The following is a 20,321-nucleotide window of genomic DNA, read 5'->3' as shown; positions in this document are numbered from 1 at the left end:
AAACAGCTTATAGAAAAACGTCAAAATAGAAAGCAAACACAGCAGGAGAATGCGAGTAATGGTCACCCATTAACAAAACTTTATTTGAAATAAGAGTGTAAGTCATGTTTTTATTGTTGGTCTTTGTGATTGGATAACATTTGTTGATATGAATCAGGATCGTGTGCTACAGCTGCTTTGTAGATCTGAAGCCTTTCACACAAGACCATCAGCAGCGTCTCAGGAAAAGGAGAAGAAAGCGAGACTTCCCAGTGACACGCCAGCTGTTTGTGGTCTTTCAGTCCTGTAAAAGTTTATTTAGATTAGATCTGCACACATGTGTGAGGACCATGACCTGCAAAATTGAAGCTCTCTTAGTAGAAAGACGGCAGTAAAGGCATCTGATCGTCACTGACACGTCCCACTGCTCCTAAACAAGCTGTCAGTCTGCGAAAGCGAAACAACCTCACGTTCACAACCAAGCAGGGTGGCAGTGGGACACATTTTCAGCCATGGAGTTTCATGCCTTAGATCGGCCCACTTTAGTTCATGACTGACTATATTAAAATAATATCATTAAATCCTCAGGAGCCTAGTTTTGATTTCTTTTGCATTTTTAAAATGTATCATTTCCAATTCAGTACAAATACAGCCTAAACATTTATGCTTTTTGCCATGATCGTGCAGCCCTAGCGTAAGATATTTTAATATTATGCAATTAAACTGATTTAAAAACTACTGAAAGGGAACAAGTGGGTTTGTGTTTGCCCCTGTATTTCTATTTTAAAACACGGTGGGTGTTAAGATTACCTGTTGGGTTGAAAAAGTTTGGAAACCCCTGATATACAATATAGCTAAATTGATCAGGTATGCAGGGGTAACAGATGGAAAGATAAAAAAAAACGTATCTTAATTTTTTTTGTACTAGATCCTGTATATTGCCAAATAACGTAAGGTAGGTCTACCTTGTGTCAAAAAAGAACAAATATATAATGGACTTCAAACATTTTGTTTTACTTGAGAAAACATCATATTCATATGAAACTTACTTTTTCCCAATAAATTGATTTTTTTTACTCTTGTAATTGACCTATGGCTAAGCCACGCCCCCAAACGCGATGATCCAATCGCAGTGCGCATCGCTAACCCAATACACTCAGACACTCTCTGCTTAGACTTCCATTAAAATGAATTGCAGTTAGTCCGTTTTTATATGTTTTTTCTTGTCATTTTAAGTTTAAAATGGTGTGCATGGGGTACATGCAACTCCGATAATAGGTATCCCGAGAGGCTGGGGGACAGTGTGTATTTTTTACCCTTTCCCAAGCCACATCTCAACCGAGATAACGTTAAGTGTCTGCTCTGAATTAAGTTATGCAGTAGACCACAACACCAACTAAAAGTGGATAGATTAAACAATAATGTCTACATCTGTTCTTAGCTAAGTCAACAATGTTATCTTTAACATCTCTAACGTTAGCCTAACATTAGAAAATGTTAATGTTATCTTCGAGCTGCGTTGTACATGTCACTTAGTTTCAACATATCTGTAAATAACCGAGATAACAAATGTCATTTGTAAAAGCATGTTGTGCTGAATGATTCATGTAAATACTGTAGCACCAAACTAACGGAGAGATACTCTTGGTAAAGATGGTAAAAAGGCTTGTCCTGGAAACGTTGTCAACTTAGACCTGTACATATTTACACTCACCTAAAGCGTTATTAGGAACACCATACTAATACTGTGTTTGACCCCCTTTCACCTTCAGAACTGCCTTAATTCTACGTGGCATTGATTCAACAAGGTGCTGAAAGCATTCTTTAGAAATGTTGGCCATATTGATAGGATAGCATCTTGCAGTTGATGGAGATTTGTGGGATGCACATCCAGGGCACGAAGCTCCCGTTCCACCACATCCCAAAGATGCTCTATTGGGTTGAGATCTGGTGACTGTGGGGGCCATTTTAGTACAGTGAACTCATTGTCATGTTCAAGAAACCAATTTGAAATGATTCAAGCTTTTGGTACATTATCCTGCTGGAAGTAGCCATCAGAGGATGTTGGTCATGAAGGGATGGACATAGTCAGAAACAATGCTCAGGTAGGCCGTGGCATTTAAACGATGCCCAATTGGTACTAAGGGGCCTAAAGTGTGCCAAGAAAACATGCCCCACACCATTACACCACCACCACCAGCCTGGACAGTGGTAACAAGGCATGATGGATCCATGTTCTCAGTCTGTTTACGCCAAATTCTGACTCTACCATCTGAATGTCTCAACAGAAATCGAGACTCATCAGACCAGGCAACATTTTTCCAGTCTTCAACTGTCCAATTTTTGTGAGCTCGTGCAAATTGTAGCCTCTTTTTCCTATTTGTAGTGGAGATGAGTTGTATCCAGTGGGGTCTTCTGCTGTTGTAGCCCATCCGCCTCAAGGTTGTGCGTGTTGTGGCTTCACAAATGCTTTGCTGCATACCTCGGTTGAAATGAGTAGTTATTTCAGTCAAAACGGCAAGCCCCACAACCACCAAAGCCAGTGGGCCCAGCTCCCCCTCCTCGTCCTGTGAGAGGTCTTCGGTCTCTGACACAACGCCAAGGCACACACCCTCCTCCATCTGCTGTAGGTGAACCAAAAACAACTGATAAAGGCTCTCAGTGATGTGTGTCGGGTCCCTGCTATGATAATAATAATTTTATTAAATATTTTAAGAAAACGCAGGAACCCGGTCTGCCTATATCTTTCTCTATTTCTGTTTTAGTACATGATAGAAAGTCCAAGGCTTTATCAAACCGTATGGCAAATCAATCTAATCTTCTGCCTGTTACATGTCAAACTAAGATTTCTGTTAGGGAAAAAATTAGTACTGTTAAGTTAGCACTTTTAAACATCTGTTCACTTAAAAATAAATCATTTCTATTCAGCGACTTAATAACCACAAACAACCTGGATTTGATTTCTAAATGAAACAATGCGAGAAGAAAGCTACAGTGCAACAGTCCTTAATGAAACAGCCCCTCCTAACTTTACTTTTATGAGTGTCTGCAGAACTGCTAGGAGAGGTGGAGGAGAGCTGCTCTTTTTAAAGATGTCTATCAATGTAAGCAAGTGTCATTTGGGAATTACCCTTCTTTGGAATATCTAGGTATTGTGTTGAAAGGTACCCGCGCATTTTATTTATCATTATTTACAGGCCCCCAAAATACTCTCCGCCATTTGTTGAGGACTTTACAGAACTGTTATCAACGATTTCCTCAGAGTTTGACTGTTTTGTTATTGCTGGAGATTTTAACATTCACATTGATAAGTCAAGAAGCATTATGGCGAAAGATATCACAGCTGTTTTAAATACTTTTGATCTGACTCAACATGTACATGGACCCACACACAATCATGGACACACTCTTGATTTAATTATCAGTAAGGGTGTAAACATTTCATCAATTGTTATTAAGGATGTAGCACCGTCTGATCATTTCTGTATTTGATATATTGATCTCTCCTACTATTGAAACTAGGTCTCTGTCTGTCAATAAGAGATGCTTAAATGAGAACACCAGTGTGCTATTTATGAAGGCTATATCGTTAACACCAAGCATATCTGCAGACTCTGTTGATTTTCTCCTTGATTCCTTTAATTCAAAAGTTAAGAGTGCAATCGATGATATTGCTCCTGTAAAAGTTAGGAAGAAAAATGACAGGCAAAAATCCTCTTGGAGAAACTCAACAGCAGTGCAGAATATGAAGAGACAATGCAGAAAAGCTGAGCGCGTGTGGCGGAAGACAAAACTTGTAGTCCATTATAATATCTATAAAGACAGCCTTCGTGCTTTCAGTGTGTAACTAGGCAAATCTAGACTTTCTTTTCAAATATTATAAACAACAACATAAATAACACACGCACTCTTTTTGCTACTATCGAGAGACTAACAACCCCCCAGGTCACATTCTAAGTGAAATGGTCTCAGACAGCAAATGTAGTGAGTTTGCTTACTACTTCTCTGAGAAAATCAATAATATCAGAAAGGTGATCAGCACATCCTTGATCTGCACCGGGGTCAGACAAATCAGACCACAACATCAGAACGTAGTTACGATGTCTGATTTCGAAGCAGTTGATGGTTAAATTTTGGAAGAAACAGTACAGCATCTTAAAACATCAACCTGCGCCCTTGACGGAGTCCCAACATCTTTTTTCAAAAGTGTCTTTAACTGTTTAGAAGCAGATTTCTTAGAAGTGGTAAATTCATCACTTATCTCTGGGACTTTTCCAAAGTCCCTTAAAACTGCAGTTGTTAAGCCCCTCCTGAAAAAGAGCAACTTGTGGCGCTTTTCCATTGCATACTACCCCACGGTTTAGTTTAGTTTGGGTCGGGTCAGCTTACCTCACTTTGGCGTGGTTAGCTTTTCCATCGAGTTTGGTATCACTTCGCAGTGGGAGGGATTATAGGCGTGTCGTTATATTTGCGCTGCATATTGCTGTGACATCACACAAGTGAGAGCGTCCTTGTACATTCCCATTCATTTATTTATTTATCAGTCCGCCACAAAATTAAAATTAACCACCACAAATAGATGTTTGCACATAGCGTTTATCACTACTTCTGTCACACATGGCAGTATCTGTTCAAACACCGCGGTGTCAGTCGACGGTGCTCCGCTGAGCCTCATTGAAGTTGCGTTTAAGCATATATAATGCCTACGTGCACATCGCGAATGTTCCGCCACAAACTGCAAGTTTGGAAAAAACTGTTGTTCCTGGTTCTCAACCTGTGGATGTTTTTCACAGCTAAAAAGGAGTTTGGGAACTTATAGCAGAGCACAGATGACAACATGTTTGCTCGAGACAGCGCAAGCTAGCTAGCACAGGTAAAGCTAATCTACATTATAGCGATGACGCTGTAGTGACGATTTTCTCAGACCAATCAGTGATCTACAGTGTTTTCACATCACGTTTGGTATCAGCTCGGGTCGCTTGGAACCCCAACCAAGGTGGTACGAAAAAAAAGTATCGGGGACTACGTACTGCACCCAATGGAAAAGCTCCCAAAAGTAAGCTGACCCGACCCAAACTAAACCCAACCGTGGGGTACTATGCAATGGAAAAGCGCCATTGGATAACACTGTGTTGAGCAACTACAGACCAATCTCAAATCTTCCTTTGTAACGGTGGCAGTTCAAAAAACACAAAATTAACAAAAATTAAATTTAAGTGCCTGAGGCAAGAATCGAACCCGGGTCTCGCTGGGCAAGAGGCGGAGCTACTGTCCACTACACCAGGGAATTACGATTGAGATCTACAACTTTAATACATTTGTTCGGGCGCCAGACAGTTTTAAATCTGTCAAATTTCATAAATTGAACCCAGGATAACTCAAATATACCACTTGTTACATACATAAACCAAAAACACAGATCGTTTAAATTTTTCCTTTTCACAATTTTAATTAATAGATGACTTCAAAACAACATAACAGTCAAGTAAACTTAACACACAATTCACACTTTGAAGCTTTTCCCGTTTACATCGGCAATAAACGCCAAATTCAGAGAAATAACAAAACAACAAACAACAAACAAGCCCAGTTTGTTGATCACACAGGTAATCCTAAAAGAAAAACCTAAGGACAAAAATCAAAATACAAAGGCTCAGTAACTGTGTTAAATAAATAAATAATAAATAAATATATGTATGCGTTTGTGAGGATGTGTGCACAATGTGATGTAAGAGAATGTTTTGGGCCAAAATGTTTAACTCACTGACCCGAAGAGAGCAGGTAGGAAGGACTGCGTGAGAACAGCGATGGATTTTCCCAACTTTAGACACTGAGGGTATACTTTGTAAACTCCACAAAGACAGCATGCACGGGTGCATCAGGGAAACATGGTAAACTCGCACATGGAACTCACAGACGCCTTCATTTCCAACATGCTTTCGGGTTCTCTCACGTGACCACACGAACTATGACCCCCTCCGCATGACACAAGCTTTGGCTTTATAGTTGCAGGGTTAATTACTAACACACACCTCCAATTACTTGAGGTAAGTAACATACAAATATACACAGAGCTTTTCCACTCCGTCACACTCTCCCTCCCTTGCTGAAACAACCCATGGTTGTTTAAAGAGCTCAGAAACCTAGAAAATCTTCTTCATCTGAAGTCTCATGGAAAAGATCCTGAAGTCGGATTCTCTCTTGGCTTTCGAGTTCTTCAGCAGTGGGATAGCACATTTTAAGATTGCACACATGAGCCGTGCGCAAATCTTCTCCTGTTGCTTCTAGTGTTATGCGGTAATTTAAAGGTCCAAGTTGTTTTAACACACGATATGGTCCTCTCCATTTTGGAGCTAACTTGGCACTGAATTTATTCTGTGCACTGGAAAGAGGAAAGTTGCGGAGCCATACCCGATCTTTATTCTTGAATGTCACATCTTGTCTTTTTTTGTTGTAGTTGCGGAGCTGTCGGTGTTGGGATCTCCTAATACTCTCTCTTGCCTGAGCTTGCAGGTGCTTAAGGTGAGTAACTACATCGTAGCAGGAATCATCAGGAGTGAGGTTTGTACCATGCAGAATTTTGTCCATTGGCCCTTTCAGTTTTCTCCCAAGTTGCAATTCGGCTGGGCTTACACCAATGGTTTCCTGAATGGCAGAGTTCATGGCAAAACGTAATTCTGGTAGGAATTGATCCCACTTACTGTGATTGTCATCTACATAAACTGAAATCATGTTCTTGAGGGTCCTGTTCACTCTTTCGGTCATATTAGTTTGTGGATGATATGCAGTTGTTAACTTAGGAGTGACCTTCCATTTTAAACAGATTTCCTTGAACACAGAAGACATGAATTGGGATCCTCTGTCAGACAAAATGAAATCAGGAACTCCCCACCGGGTTAGGATTTCTTGTCTAACAATTTTTGCAATATTTTGTGCAGTGGCTTTCCGCATTGGAAAAAACTCAGACCATCGTGTGAAATAGTCCACAAAAACTAAAAGGTACTCGTTTTGCTGTGTGCTTTTAGGTAGCGGACCCATGATATCAACTCCCAACATTTCATTTGGACGAGTGACAGTAATGGACTGGAGTTTTCCTGCAGGTTTCTGGTTATCATGTTTAAGTGTTTGGCACTTCACACATCTTTTGACGTATTGCCTGACATCTGACCACAGTCTAGGCCAAAACGCCACTTCCTGGAGCCGTTTGTAGGTTTTATAGATTCCTAGATGACCACTCAAAGGATGAGAATGATAATGCTCAAGGAGAGTTGGTCTAAGACTGGCAGGAACATACACTCTGTGCTGTGTCTGATCATTTGCCCGTTGCATTTTGCGGTATAACTTGTCTTCGATTACTTCGTATTGTTCCATTTGAGGGATTTGTTTGTTGACTATTTCTTGGAATAGTTTGACAATCTCATCATCCTTATGTTGTTCCTCCCACAGGACAACATCGGTGATTGGTAGTTCAGAGTGTGGGGTTGTCTGTTGTTTTGTGTACAAGGTGCATTTGGCTGGGATTGGTGATCTAGACAAAGCATCAGGGGCTGCATTGAGTTTTCCCTTACGATATTCAATGATGAAGTTGAATTTTTGGAGTCTCAAAACCCATCGAATAAGACGACTGTTGGCCTTTGTGGATCCCATGACCCACTGCAGGGCTGCATGGTCTGTGACTACTGTGAAAAGTTTGTGTTCAATGTAATGTTGCCACTTCTCTAAGGCCCAAACAACTGCCAAACACTCTTTTTCTGTGGCACTGTAGTTCACCTCAGCTCTGTTTAATGTTCGGCTAGCATATGAAATGACAACTTCATTGTTAGGATCCTTTCGTTGCGTGAGGATGGCACCCAGTCCAGCATCACTGGCATCAGTATATATGATGAAAGGAACCTGAAGATCAGGATGACCAAGAACAGGAGGTGTGATGAGGTTTGCTTTCAGCTGATCAAATGCTTGTTGGCACTGTGGTGACCAGTTAAACATCTGACCTTTTTTCTTCAAGGTGTTGAGAGGCTCAGCAATTTTTGAAAAATCTTGCACAAATCTGTGATACCAGCCGGCTAGTCCCAAGAAACGTTGAACTTCCTTGAGGTTACGGGGAACAGGAAAATTGCGTATAGCCTCTACTTTGCTCAGGTCAGCAGTGATTCCTTTAGCGCTGACTACATGGCCCAGAAATGTGATTTCGGAGAGACAGAACTTGCATTTTTTCAGGTTAATGGTTAACCCAGCGTTTTCAAGCCTCTGAAGTACTGACTGAAGATCCTGGAGATGTTGCGACTCGGTGGATGAATAGATAATAATATCATCGATATATACGAAGCATATCTTACTTCTTAGGTCTTCCAGAACTTTCTCCATCAGCCTTTGGAATGTAGCTGGTGCATTTTTTAGACCAAAAGGCATTGTGTTAAAATGGTATAATCCAGCAGACACGATGAAAGCTGTCTGTGCTTTGCTATTGGGATCCATGTTCACTTGCCAATAGCCACTATTGAGATCAATGCTTGAGAAAATTGAGGCTCCCGAGAGGGATTCCAGAATTTCAGAAATGTTTGGAATTGGGTAGGCATCACTTTCGGTTATTGCATTGATTTTACGGTAATCTACACAAAATCTTAGCTTTCCATCTTTCTTTGGTACCATGACTACGGGTGAAGCCCAACTGGAGTGTGATGGCTCCACTATTCCATCTCTCAACATGACTTCTAATTGTTCTTCCATTGCTTGTTGTTTTACAGGGTTTAATCTGTATGGTCGTTGCTTGATTGGGACTTGGCAAGTGGTGTAGATACAATGTTGTAAGACATCCGTTCTTCCAATTCGGTGAGTGCATACTTTAGGGTGGCTTCCTAAGATTTGAGTTAAGTGGTGTTTGGCATCTGGAGGTAAATGTGCTTTTCCCACCGCATCTTTGATTAATGTAACATCATCTGTGGTGTCATTGTGAAGCATGGTGCACAAGGGTTGAGGGGGTGGAATTGCACTTAACAATGTCATGTTTGATGGAACTTTCTTGGGTAGTTTTCCCTCTTCCTTAAGGGGTAGACTCATAAGAGGTTCACTAGCATTTCCTGGCTGAAATGGATACTCTTTAGTAAGATCATACTTAAAGTAGTATTTCAGTTCACTGACATCAATTTGCAGTCCACTAAAAAAAATGAAGTCCAAACCCAGGACTATGGCATAAGCTAAAGCTTGGGAAGAAAGGATAACAACAGGTAATGTAACAGCTTTATCCTGCAGTTGAATAGTGGCATTTAACCATCCTATAGGTCTCTCAGCTTGTCCATTGGCTAGATAAAGTGGTCCACATGTCCATTGTTGTACTTGTTCCAGGGTTGCAAATTGTTTAAGAAGGCTTTCGTGAATGAGTGTGTAACTGGCACCAGTGTCCACGATCGCTTTTCCCATCCATGTAGCAAGGCGAACAGGTACTACCAACTGTTGTGGTATGGTCATGGGTGCAGGGTTTCTCTGAAGTTCTCTTTGAGGTTGAGTGTTTTCTGAAGAAGCAGCTACAGTGTTGTTAGTTGATCGTCCACCTGACTTTGCAGAGTGGTGAGAAGGTTTTGAACGGTTATATTGCTGACCAGATGATTGTTGGGATGCTGGGGGTGCATACATTGGGCAGTTTCCTGGGGAATGTTGTCCATTGCATCTCCAACATAGAACTGGAGGTTTCTCAGTCTGACGGTTAGGTAGTGATTTGACTTGTTTGTGTTCCAAACGACCTTCGTAACGAAGCTGTTGCTCATGGTCTCTCTCTAGTTGGTGACCCAGCCTGACCAAATCCTCAACTGTATTCACTCGTCCTCGTAACTGGCTTGCAAGGTAAGGTTTAATATTCTTCAAGATCATTTTAACAATCTCATTTTCTGTAAAATCTGCTTTCCATCTTCTACATAGTGCTCGGTACGTGAATGCAAAGTCTCTAATTGTTTCTTTCTCACCCTGTATTTTAGTGCGGACTCGTTCAGCCAACTCGTCCTCGTAGTCTTCGGCTAGAAAAGCAGAACGAAATGCGGTCTCAAACTCCTTCCAAGTTGCTATGCTAGAACGACTGACCTCCCACCAGTCTCTTGCAGTGCCATGCAACACTGTGCGGAAGGTAGCCATGAGATCTGCATCAGACAAAGGATGAAGAGCTAGAAAATCATGACACTTGGTTAAGTACAATAAAGGATCAACATCATCCATTGGTCGTCCAAAAGTGGGGAAGGTTAACCTGATGTGGTCACTCTTAATTATGGGGTTAAGTAATAAATTTGGAACAATTTCTGTTGATGGAGGTAATGAATGGCTAGTATCAGGAACTTGAGTGGTTTGAGTTGAAACAGTTTCCACAGTTTCTTCAGGTGAAGCTTGAAATTTCTCATTCAGATCTGCCACACCAGTGAGACACTTGTCTGCTTGAATTGCACATTGTTCCATTTTTGAAGTTAGTTGATCAAAGCTTTTCAGAAATGTATCCTTCATTCCTTTTAAATCCTGCTGGACCTCCACCTGAAGCTGTTCTACCATGAATCGAATTTCATTGATAATAAGCGATTCTCGGTCATGCAATTCTTCTGAAATCATTAATTTCACAGCCTTAAGTAGTTGATCAATTTGAGACGTCTCTTGCTGTTTATCAGCTGTCAGAAGTGTAATGACTTGGTGCTTATTTGACTCCACTTGAGCAGCAAGTTCTGTGATCTGAATCTTGTGGTGTGAAGAGGAAGTCTTCATGGCTTGGGTAAGTTCTTTCAAAGTTTCCTCTTGTCTGTCCATTGATTGCATCAATTGGTCCCAGTTACTCTGAAACTGAGCTGTGAAACGTTGGGGTATTTCTCTCCCAGGGGTGGGAAGGACTCCAGGCAGATCCTGTTGGACCACTGAAGATAATGAGGGTGAAGTGATCTCAGTTGATGTACAAAGTTGCATATGATCATTTCCTGTGGCCCAAGTTAGAGGTTGTTCTGGAGGTGGTAAAGTAGGGGATTTCACATACATGTGTGTTTCAGGATAAACACTGCTTTGTGTGGTTGTATGGCCATATAAGACAGAACCATGAGATTGATCTCCGGGGATAGGGGGTTGTCGTAAAGAATAAGGCCAGTTTGGAGTGGAAATGCTAGGAGCATCAAAGTCTTCCATATCCACAAATGTGGATTGTGGGGGAGGGGTAGTGGCCATCTCTACAAATTGAGTGTGTGTGTGTATGTGTGTGTGTGTGTAAAATAAAAAAAAATTCTAAATGAAAGGGTTATTTTTTTTGGGAAAACAAATATTGGGGTTAAAAAAAAATAGCAGGGTTATCAAAAACTGCTGTAGATTAACCATTCATGGTCAATACACTTTTCCAACCAGCAATAGAAAATACATATATATGCAAATATATTCAGTCAACAACTCAACCTCTTCAATGAATATAATTGGTCAAAAGATTGTCAAAATTCCATTTCAATTTAACAGCATTCAACACCAATGTTCATTTTGTGACCAAATAAATAATCCAAAATTCACACATTTGAAATTTTTTTTTTTTTTGAAGATTAAACAGTTCACATTCATTGGTTAATCAATTCATTGTCTAAACAAAAGGTTCAAAATGTTCATAAACCAGATTCAAATTATGCAAATCACTTCAAGTCAACACAGTCACTGATTGTTCAACTTATTCATATTCATTTACAGTTTCAACATTTCATAAACAATTAATTCACTGATTCAGAGTCAAACAGTTCATTCACAAAAGTGAATCAATCTCACATCAGTTCATCACAATTACTTAATTCAGTTCCAGTGTTCATATACAAATTTCAATGCATTCAAACGTTTAAAGTCTTTCAAGGCTCCTTCAAGTTAAATGCAACAAATGTCCCTGTTTGGGCGCCACTTCTGTAACGGTGGCAGTTCAAAAAACACAAAATTAACAAAAATTAAATTTAAGTGCCTGAGGCAAGAATCGAACCCGGGTTTCGCTGGGGGAGAGGCGGAGCTACTGTCCACTACACCAGGGAATTACGATTGAGATCTACAACTTTAATACATTTGTTCGGGCGCCAGACAGTTTTAAATCTGTCAAATTTCATAAATTGAACCCAGGATAACTCAAATATACCACTTGTTACATACATAAACCAAAAACACAGATCGTTTAAATTTTTCCTTTTCACAATTTTAATTAATAGATGACTTCAAAACAACATAACAGTCAAGTAAACTTAACACACAATTCACACTTTGAAGCTTTTCCCGTTTACATCGGCAATAAACGCCAAATTCAGAGAAATAACAAAACAACAAACAAGCCCAGTTTGTTGATCACACAGGTAATCCTAAAAGAAAAACCTAAGGACAAAAATCAAAATACAAAGGCTCAGTAACTGTGTTAAATAAATAAATAATAAATAAATATATGTATGCGTTTGTGAGGATGTGTGCACAATGTGATGTAAGAGAATGTTTTGGGCCAAAATGTTTAACTCACTGACCCGAAGAGAGCAGGTAGGAAGGACTGCGTGAGAACAGCGATGGATTTTCCCAACTTTAGACACTGAGGGTATACTTTGTAAACTCCACAAAGACAGCATGCACGGGTGCATCAGGGAAACATGGTAAACTCGCACATGGAACTCACAGACGCCTTCATTTCCAACATGCTTTCGGGTTCTCTCACGTGACCACACGAACTATGACCCCCTCCGCATGACACAAGCTTTGGCTTTATAGTTGCAGGGTTAATTACTAACACACACCTCCAATTACTTGAGGTAAGTAACATACAAATATACACAGAGCTTTTCCACTCCGTCACACCTTTCATAGGCAAGATCATTGAAAAGTTGTTTTCAATCAGCTGAACAAATTCTTAATTTCTAATGGTTACTTTGACATTTTTCAATCTGGCTTCCGACCGCACCACAGTACAGAGACAGCGCTCATAAAGATAATAAATGATATTCGCCTCAATACAGACACAGGCAAACTATCAGTGTTGGTGCTACTCGACCTCAGTGCTGCTTTTGACACTGTCGATCACAACATACTTCTTGACAGGCTGGAAAACTGGGTCAGGCTTTCTGGGATGGTCCTGAAATGGTTCAGGTCATATTAAGAAGGGAGAGGTTATTATGTAAGTATAGGTGGCCATAAATCTGAGTGGACATCCATGACATGCGGAGTCCCGCAAGGCTCAATTCTTGCGCCACTCCTGTTCAACCTGTATATGCTCCCACTAAGCCAAATAATGAGAGAGAACCAAATTGCCTACCACAGTTATGCAGACGACACTCAGATCTACTTAACTCTATCCCCTAACGACTACAGCCCCATTGACTCCCTGGGCAAATGCATTAATGAGGTTAACAGTTGAATGTGCCAAAACTATCTTCAGTTAAACAAAGAGAAAACTGAAGTCATTGCGTTTGGAAATAAAGATGAAGTTCTCAAGGTGAATGCATACCTTGACGCTAGGGGTCAAACAACTAAAAATCAAGTCAGGAATCTTGGTGTGATTCTGTAGTCTGACCTTAGTTTCAGTAGTCATGTCAAAGCAATAACTAAATCAGCATATTATCACCTCAAAAAGGTCGCAAGAATTAGACACTTTGTTTCCAGACAAGACTTAGAGAAACTTGTGCATGCTTTCATCACCAGCAGGGTGAATTATTGTAATGGCCTCCTCACTGGCCTTCCCAAAAAGACCATTAGACAGCTCCAGCTCATTCAGAACGCTGCTGCCAGGATTCTGAGCAAAACCAGAAAATATGAACATATCACACCAGTCCTCAGGTTTCTACACTGGCTACCAGTTACATTTAGGATTGATTTTAAAGTATTATTAATGGTATATAAATCACTCAATGGACTAGGACCTTAATACATTGCAGATATGCTCATTGAATATAAACCCAACAGATCATTAGGATCACATCAGCTAGAAATACCAAGGGTTCACTCAAAGCAAGGAGAGTCAGCTTTTAGCTATTATGCCAGTCACAGCTGGAACCAGCTTCCAGAAGAGATCAGATGTGCTCCAACAGTAGTCACATTTAAATCCAGACTCAAAACACATCTGTTTAGTTATGCATTTACTGAATGAGCACTATGCTGGGTCTGAACTGATTGCACTAAAACAAAGCGGGGCGTCCTTGTGTTTTACATGGATTTACATTTTAATGGACCCTAATGCAAGAATTCTTCCAATAAGTGGTCCGGAGTCAGGACACAATCAACTTGGACATAAAGTGGTGGTGCCTGCAAATTACACGAGTGAGGCTGGATAAGTGCTGGCAGCATAAGGAAAGCAACCTTCAATCCGGCCCTCGTGGCCAATCTGGGCCTGCGACCAAGTGTCAACCTCGTTTCTTCAGGGAAGAGAAACATAACCCTAAAGGCCTCACAGTGCAGCCCAGCGATCAGCCCTTTCCCAACTCTATTGAGAGGACCTTTGGGGTCTTAAAGCCCCTTGAGCGCCTCATTACAAAGTTGTCAAATGGGTAAAGTGGTAGAATATGAACCCGTCAGTGCGTTGAGAGGAACAGAAATGTAAATATTTTTAAAATCCTGAGGTGACTGACTTAGATGGCTTAGTATTTCTTAAGTTTTAGTGGATGACTGTTGATTGTCTGTTGATTCCTAACCGCAAGAAGATGTAGATTATGAAGAAATCGGTGTAATGTTAATTTCAGATGAAGTAAATCAGATTACAAAAGTTTCTGCAGACACAGTCAAGGTTGTAAAACTCACTGCAGAAGTCACATTGGCTCTTGTTTAATGTCAGATGTTTGTACTGTATGTCATGAATTGTATTACTTAGTAATTTGTCTCATATTTGTACTGATTCATGTTTTTCTTTGCTTGATAGCCTTGAGACAACATGCATGGTTTCTTTTATTAGACCAGGGATGGGCAACTTCGGTTCTGGAGGGCCGGTGTCCTGCAGAGTTTAGCTCCAACCATTATTTAACACCTGATGCAGCCAATAAAGGTCTTACTAGGTATACTAGAAACTTTTAGGCAGGTATGCTGAGGCAAGTTGGAGCTAAACTCTGCAGGACACCGGCTTTCCAGGACCGAAGTTGACCATCCCTGCATTAGACAGATAGACATAGTTTAACCCGAGAGACGGCGAAGGCCTCAAAGATGAATCTGAGATTCTAATGGCTGTTAACTTTTTCATGAATTCAGATTGTGTGAGTGTAAATGTGAGTCCCTTCAGCTAAAAACATAAACTGCTTTCATTAGATCTATTTAAAAGAAAAACATTAAAAATGTGTTTATATTATACAGTGTTAAGAAAAATTATGTGAACCTTTTGGAATTTCATGGTTTTCTGAATTAATTTATTAATGTATTTTTCATAATATCAAAATGTATTTTTCTTTCGGGGTATAGTTTTGATTCAGAAGTAATAATGGAATGATGGAACCAGATGTAAATAAAGATGTGACGCGATGTCTCTCTAGTCCAAAAAACTTTTAGGACAACATCAGGCACTTAAACCTTGAGCCTGGAGCTTCTGTTTGAGCTGGACTTTGTCGTCATAAATCAAACCTGTGGGGCTGAAACGTCACTAAATCAACTTTAATTGCTTATTGATCCAAAAATCATCAGATTTTCTGGTCGTACCTCCGGTCTGCATGTGGTTTGTCATCTAAAGCAAATGCTTTCATGAATTTGTGGATGATGCGTGTAAAACCTGGAACAAATATTGTGTCCTCAGATCTTACTGGTAAAAATAAAGACTGAAAATACACTCATTATTACATTTTAGAAGCAGTTGAAGCTGCTCGCTCGCTTTAGCTATAAAGCAACAGACAAGCAGGCCGGATGAAAACTGACCTTTAGCTCTAACAGCCTTGAACTAAAGTAGCTCAGCATTGATTTAATGCATTTCTATGATAAACGGTGCATGTACTTAATGTGCATGTCAATAATGTCATTTCATCTTAAAAAAAACACTTGATTTATTTATTAATTGTTTATCATTCTTGAGTTAAAGGTCAAAGGATATTGTTGGTGACATTTCTTGGCTTATGCAGTTGTTGCAATGATGTCATAGCCAGCACGTGGGACCTCGCGTTGTTTCCTTGTCACTTCTCGCGTGCGTATGGTTGTGAGACTTAGTTTGGGGACCGGGACAAAGTTGTCGGCTATTCTTCCTATGGTAAAGTCATGCCGTGTGAAACCCTCCTGTTGACATTTCCTTCGTGCAGTGTGAAACAAGCAGCGGCTGAACGCTACCCCCAAAGGTGAATGCAAAGGTGGATGCTGCACATTGGTGATGGTTGAAAAGAATCTCCCTTTCATATGTAAGCCGCTTTGAGTGCTATATAAATGTAACGAATTATGATTATTATAGCAGAATGATGTCATCATTGAAGGTTACGGGTGGGAATAGCTCTGTCCCACATCCACACTCGGACCTTTCCAGTTGATCTAAAGTCACAGTCAAATCTGAACATTAAGAAGGAAAATGAATGAAATGCAAAAGCACAATCACTTTATCTAAATGTCGATGTCATTCTATCATGATATTGCATTTTTATGTATTTCTGTATAAACAAATAAAATGCTTAAAAGTTATTCAATAGTGGGTGATCTTAGAAATGCACCTGAATTGGGTTGATCGATTGTCTGGCATTTCAGTAGAGTTCTGAGTTGTCTGGAAGGCACTGAAGAAAACTAAACTCTTATCCTTTAGATCTTTAATATAGGAATGGAGATGATTCAAGAAACTCACTGAGCGTTTTTAAACGAAAAAAATCAACAGCTTTGCTTTTCGGCTTTTGTTAGAGGAGGACACTGTATGGCCACACACTCGCTGACTCGGATGACTCTGTCCTTCTTCAGACTGTCATGTTATCACAATCATTAGACGAAGCGACTCTGTTCCTCAGCCAATTAGATCTGTACCGCGAGTCTTTGAGGAAGACAGGGACTGACATTTCCCTTAGAAATGCCTGTGTGGTCATTATGAGAAGCACTTTATAATAAACCATTCTTCTTCTCGTCTCTTCAATTGAAAGATCTTAACAATGAGAAATTAGAGAAGGAAGAAAATGCAGTTATCTTTGCAAACATTTTCTCTTTCAAAATGTCAGAAACTGAATACTAATATTCCATGTGACTCAAAGGAATGGGTTCATTTTTAAATCTAACCCTGATAAGAGTGCTTCCCATGTTTGTTATTGATACATTTATGAATAATTGTTAAGGGTTCATATAAAGAAATTGTCATCTTTGGTTAACACATCCACAGACCATTTACAGGCAACCTATATTGTGCACAGAAACAACAATGGCAGGTCTACAGCCTTCCTGTAGCTCAGGTCTGGTACACAGTATTGTGTTAACAGTGCAATGGCCGTGGGTTTGATTCCCAGGAAACATTCATACAGTACTGATCTAAGGTACTCTATACCTCGAATGGTATGTCAAAGTACCGCAGGAGCGATTTCAAGAAACCGTACGGAGAAGTCTAATTTCGACTCGCTCTGGTGGTACTTTGACGTCATCCGCCTGTCAATTCTTGCGGAAGCGCATGAAGTCGAACACACGTCTTAAACTTCATGGCATGTGACCTTGCAAGAGTGATTTTTGATAGGCTGTCTGTAAAAACAAAAAATTTCCACAGGCTGCAATTAACAACCTGATTAACTCTATGTGAAGGAGATTAGACATAAGGCAAATTGTGGTCATACCAGATACTGACTGGTTTTCGGACCTAGCCCAATACAGTAAAACCTGGCCTTTTATTGTGGTCAGCCTAAGGCACGCCTGTGCAATAAGAATACTGTCTAATCAGCATCTTGATAGGCCACACCTGTCAGGTGGAAACAGATTTAGAAAGAAATCGGCCTTTTGTGTACAAAGAAAAATTCTTAGATCTTTGATTTCAGCTCATGAAAAATGGGGGCAAGTGTTTATTAATATATTTTCATTCAGTGGAATATAAATAAAATATCTATGTATTTATATATAGATTATATATCATATTACATCTAACAATGGCAAATGCATCACTGCTGTAGGCCTAAAAGTCAACGTGAGCCGCCTAAGTCAATCATATAATCACTTTGACATTGTTGACTAACTATAATATATTCATTTATTATAGAAAAGTGTGGATTGACGTAAGATTAATTTTACCCAGGGCCCTCATGCTGTACAGCCAGCAAAGGAATGAGTTCCTCTTATCAAAGGACCCTGATAACAGAATGATCAGGCCTGATACAAAACCTGACTTTCCTCATAGAAACATCAAATTTTAGTAGTAACCTCAACACTCGCTTCACCCGAAGAAAACTATTTAGTGCTAAGCATGTTGAATATAACCAGACAGAATCTAATTTCATTTCAAGACTGTCTTCTTGTATTGTGATGCGTTGCTTTAAACGTTTCCATATAATGATTGATCTTTCTTTTTTCTTCTTTACTCCTCCAGTCTGTGTTTGGAGAAAGATTGTGCTCCGCCACCTTAAAGGGACTCTTCACCCATTTGCATTAATCTTTGTATAGTTAGAACCCCAGTCATGTTTTGAAATGGTTATGCATCATTTCCTCAGTTTCGCCTGAGACAGGAGAAATACAGATTTCAGTGTTGCACTTCCTTCTTTCAGTGATGTAAAAATCACCATTTTGCATCACTGAAAGCTTGAAGTCCAATATCTTTGTTGAGGGGGTGAGACTACAAACACCCCTTTTCTTGGTCAAATAGGCACCAAATTCTATATGTATGTTACCTTTCGACTACAAATAAAACACACTTTTAATAAAGATTAATGTTTCTACAGTTGAAATGCTCCTTTAAAGTGCCCATATTATGAAAAACTCACTTTTTCTGGGTTTTGGGGTGTTATTTTGTGTCTCTGGTGCTTCCACACGCATACAAACTTGGAAAAAATCCATCCATGCTGTTTTGAGTGAGATACAGGTTTCTGAATGTCCTTTGCCTTGAGTCTCAGATTGCACCATGTGAAAATCAGCTCTGTTGTGACGTAACTAGCCTTTTCGTCACATTCCGTTTGAATTATGTTTTACAATTCTACATGAACATACTAAGTAATAGTGTTTTGCCAAACTAACCAGGACCGGGCCTTACCGACCCGGCTTTTCCGACAAGGCTAACGTACCCCCAAGTCTCTTATCACTTTCCCAAGATAGGGTCCGGACCTCCTGCTAGCTTCTAGCAATTAGCATTCTGTCCACAAGCAGTATACATCCCCCGCTGGGTCTTAATTTCTGTAATTTGCGAAAATAATGTGTTTGAAAATGTTTTATAATGGGAATATGTTAGCATTGTCCAGGGAAAACGAAAAATCTTTTCTGCTTGATTTGTCTGTTGGCAATACATAAACCGTTAATAATAATATAAAATCTATAAAATAATAATACAGTCTGCACTGCTCCCGATAACATTGAGCATGCGCACATGACGTTAGTAGTGGGGCGTGATCAAAGGAGCAGTAGCTCATAAATATGTAATGATCACCTCAAAATGCCACAATCTGAAATCCACTGAAATAGAGGCTACTAGAGATGGGTAACAATCTTTTCCTACAAGCTATTTCGAGCAAACAACTTTTGAAACATATTTTATGGAACTCATACACCTATTTAACTTGTAAAAAGCAGTCATAAGATGGGCACTTTAAAGGACCCCTCTGCTGTCTAACTGGATCACGAGGAGGCGAGGAACAAGATGTGTATTGCATGGGCGTAGATTTAGGGTGGGACGCTAGGGACATGTCCCTACCAATATTTAGGGAAGACTGAATTGTCCCTATAATTTTGACCAAACATTAATCTGTATTTATATATGAACACTGATGTCCGTCTTATTCTTGTGTTTTCTATTTTATACTTATTATATAGTTTTTCAGGAATCATTTAAAGCTGTAGTCTACGATGTTGAAAATCGGTTGAGAAAGCCTGAGACGGTTAGTAAGTTTTAAAAAACTCATCCCGCCCCTCTGTGCTACCTGATCCCTCCCACCGGGAAACGAACTGAACAACGTCACTCATTCAAGCTTTGAACACTGGTAGTAAACATCAGAACAGAGATTTACCGAGCAGTAAACACATAAAGCCTTGAAGGAATGAACAATTACAATTATGATTGCAATTGACGTTATTTACATTCACAACAACGTTTGGCATACGTTTCCCCTCCTGAGCTTCAAGATTTTTTTCCATTAGTGAGATGTTGCTGCTTCGCTAGCTAACATACACTGACACAAATTTCATGTCGCAGGCACGAGAGGGGCGGGGTGGTGTGCGATGGGGTGGAGATGCGATCGCGAGGTGGATTTTCAAGTGTATCGGGATTTGATGAGAGCAGTTAACCA

The 20,321-nt window shown here is 40.0% G+C and overlaps 1 protein-coding gene across 1 annotated transcript; it reads right to left on the bottom strand.

The window, feature by feature from the left end:
* Positions 1–5,274: 5,274 nt before the first annotated feature.
* LOC141282252 (uncharacterized) lies at positions 5,275–12,773 on the bottom strand. The gene is made up of 2 exons (XM_073814864.1): positions 5,748–12,773; positions 5,275–5,604 (listed from the first exon to the last, which is right to left on the bottom strand). Exon 1 carries the CDS (start codon positions 11,158–11,160, stop codon positions 6,115–6,117), a length of 5,046 nt encoding a protein of 1,681 aa, XP_073670965.1. The 5' UTR covers positions 11,161–12,773; the 3' UTR covers positions 5,275–5,604; positions 5,748–6,114.
* Between the last annotated feature and the right edge of the window lie 7,548 nt (positions 12,774–20,321).

Source organism: Paramisgurnus dabryanus, chromosome 1 (genome assembly GCF_030506205.2).
Source record: "Paramisgurnus dabryanus chromosome 1, PD_genome_1.1, whole genome shotgun sequence".
Taxonomy (NCBI): Eukaryota; Metazoa; Chordata; class Actinopteri; order Cypriniformes; family Cobitidae; genus Paramisgurnus; species Paramisgurnus dabryanus.
The sequence above is the reverse complement of the archived record's forward strand: the minus strand, read 5'-3'. Positions and strand labels throughout refer to the sequence as shown.

What these genes read in the sequence shown, in the direction of transcription:
- LOC141282252 (XM_073814864.1), bottom strand. Translation starts at nt 11,160, where the DNA reads ATGGCCACTACCCCTCCCCCACAATCCACATTTGTGGATATGGAAGAC.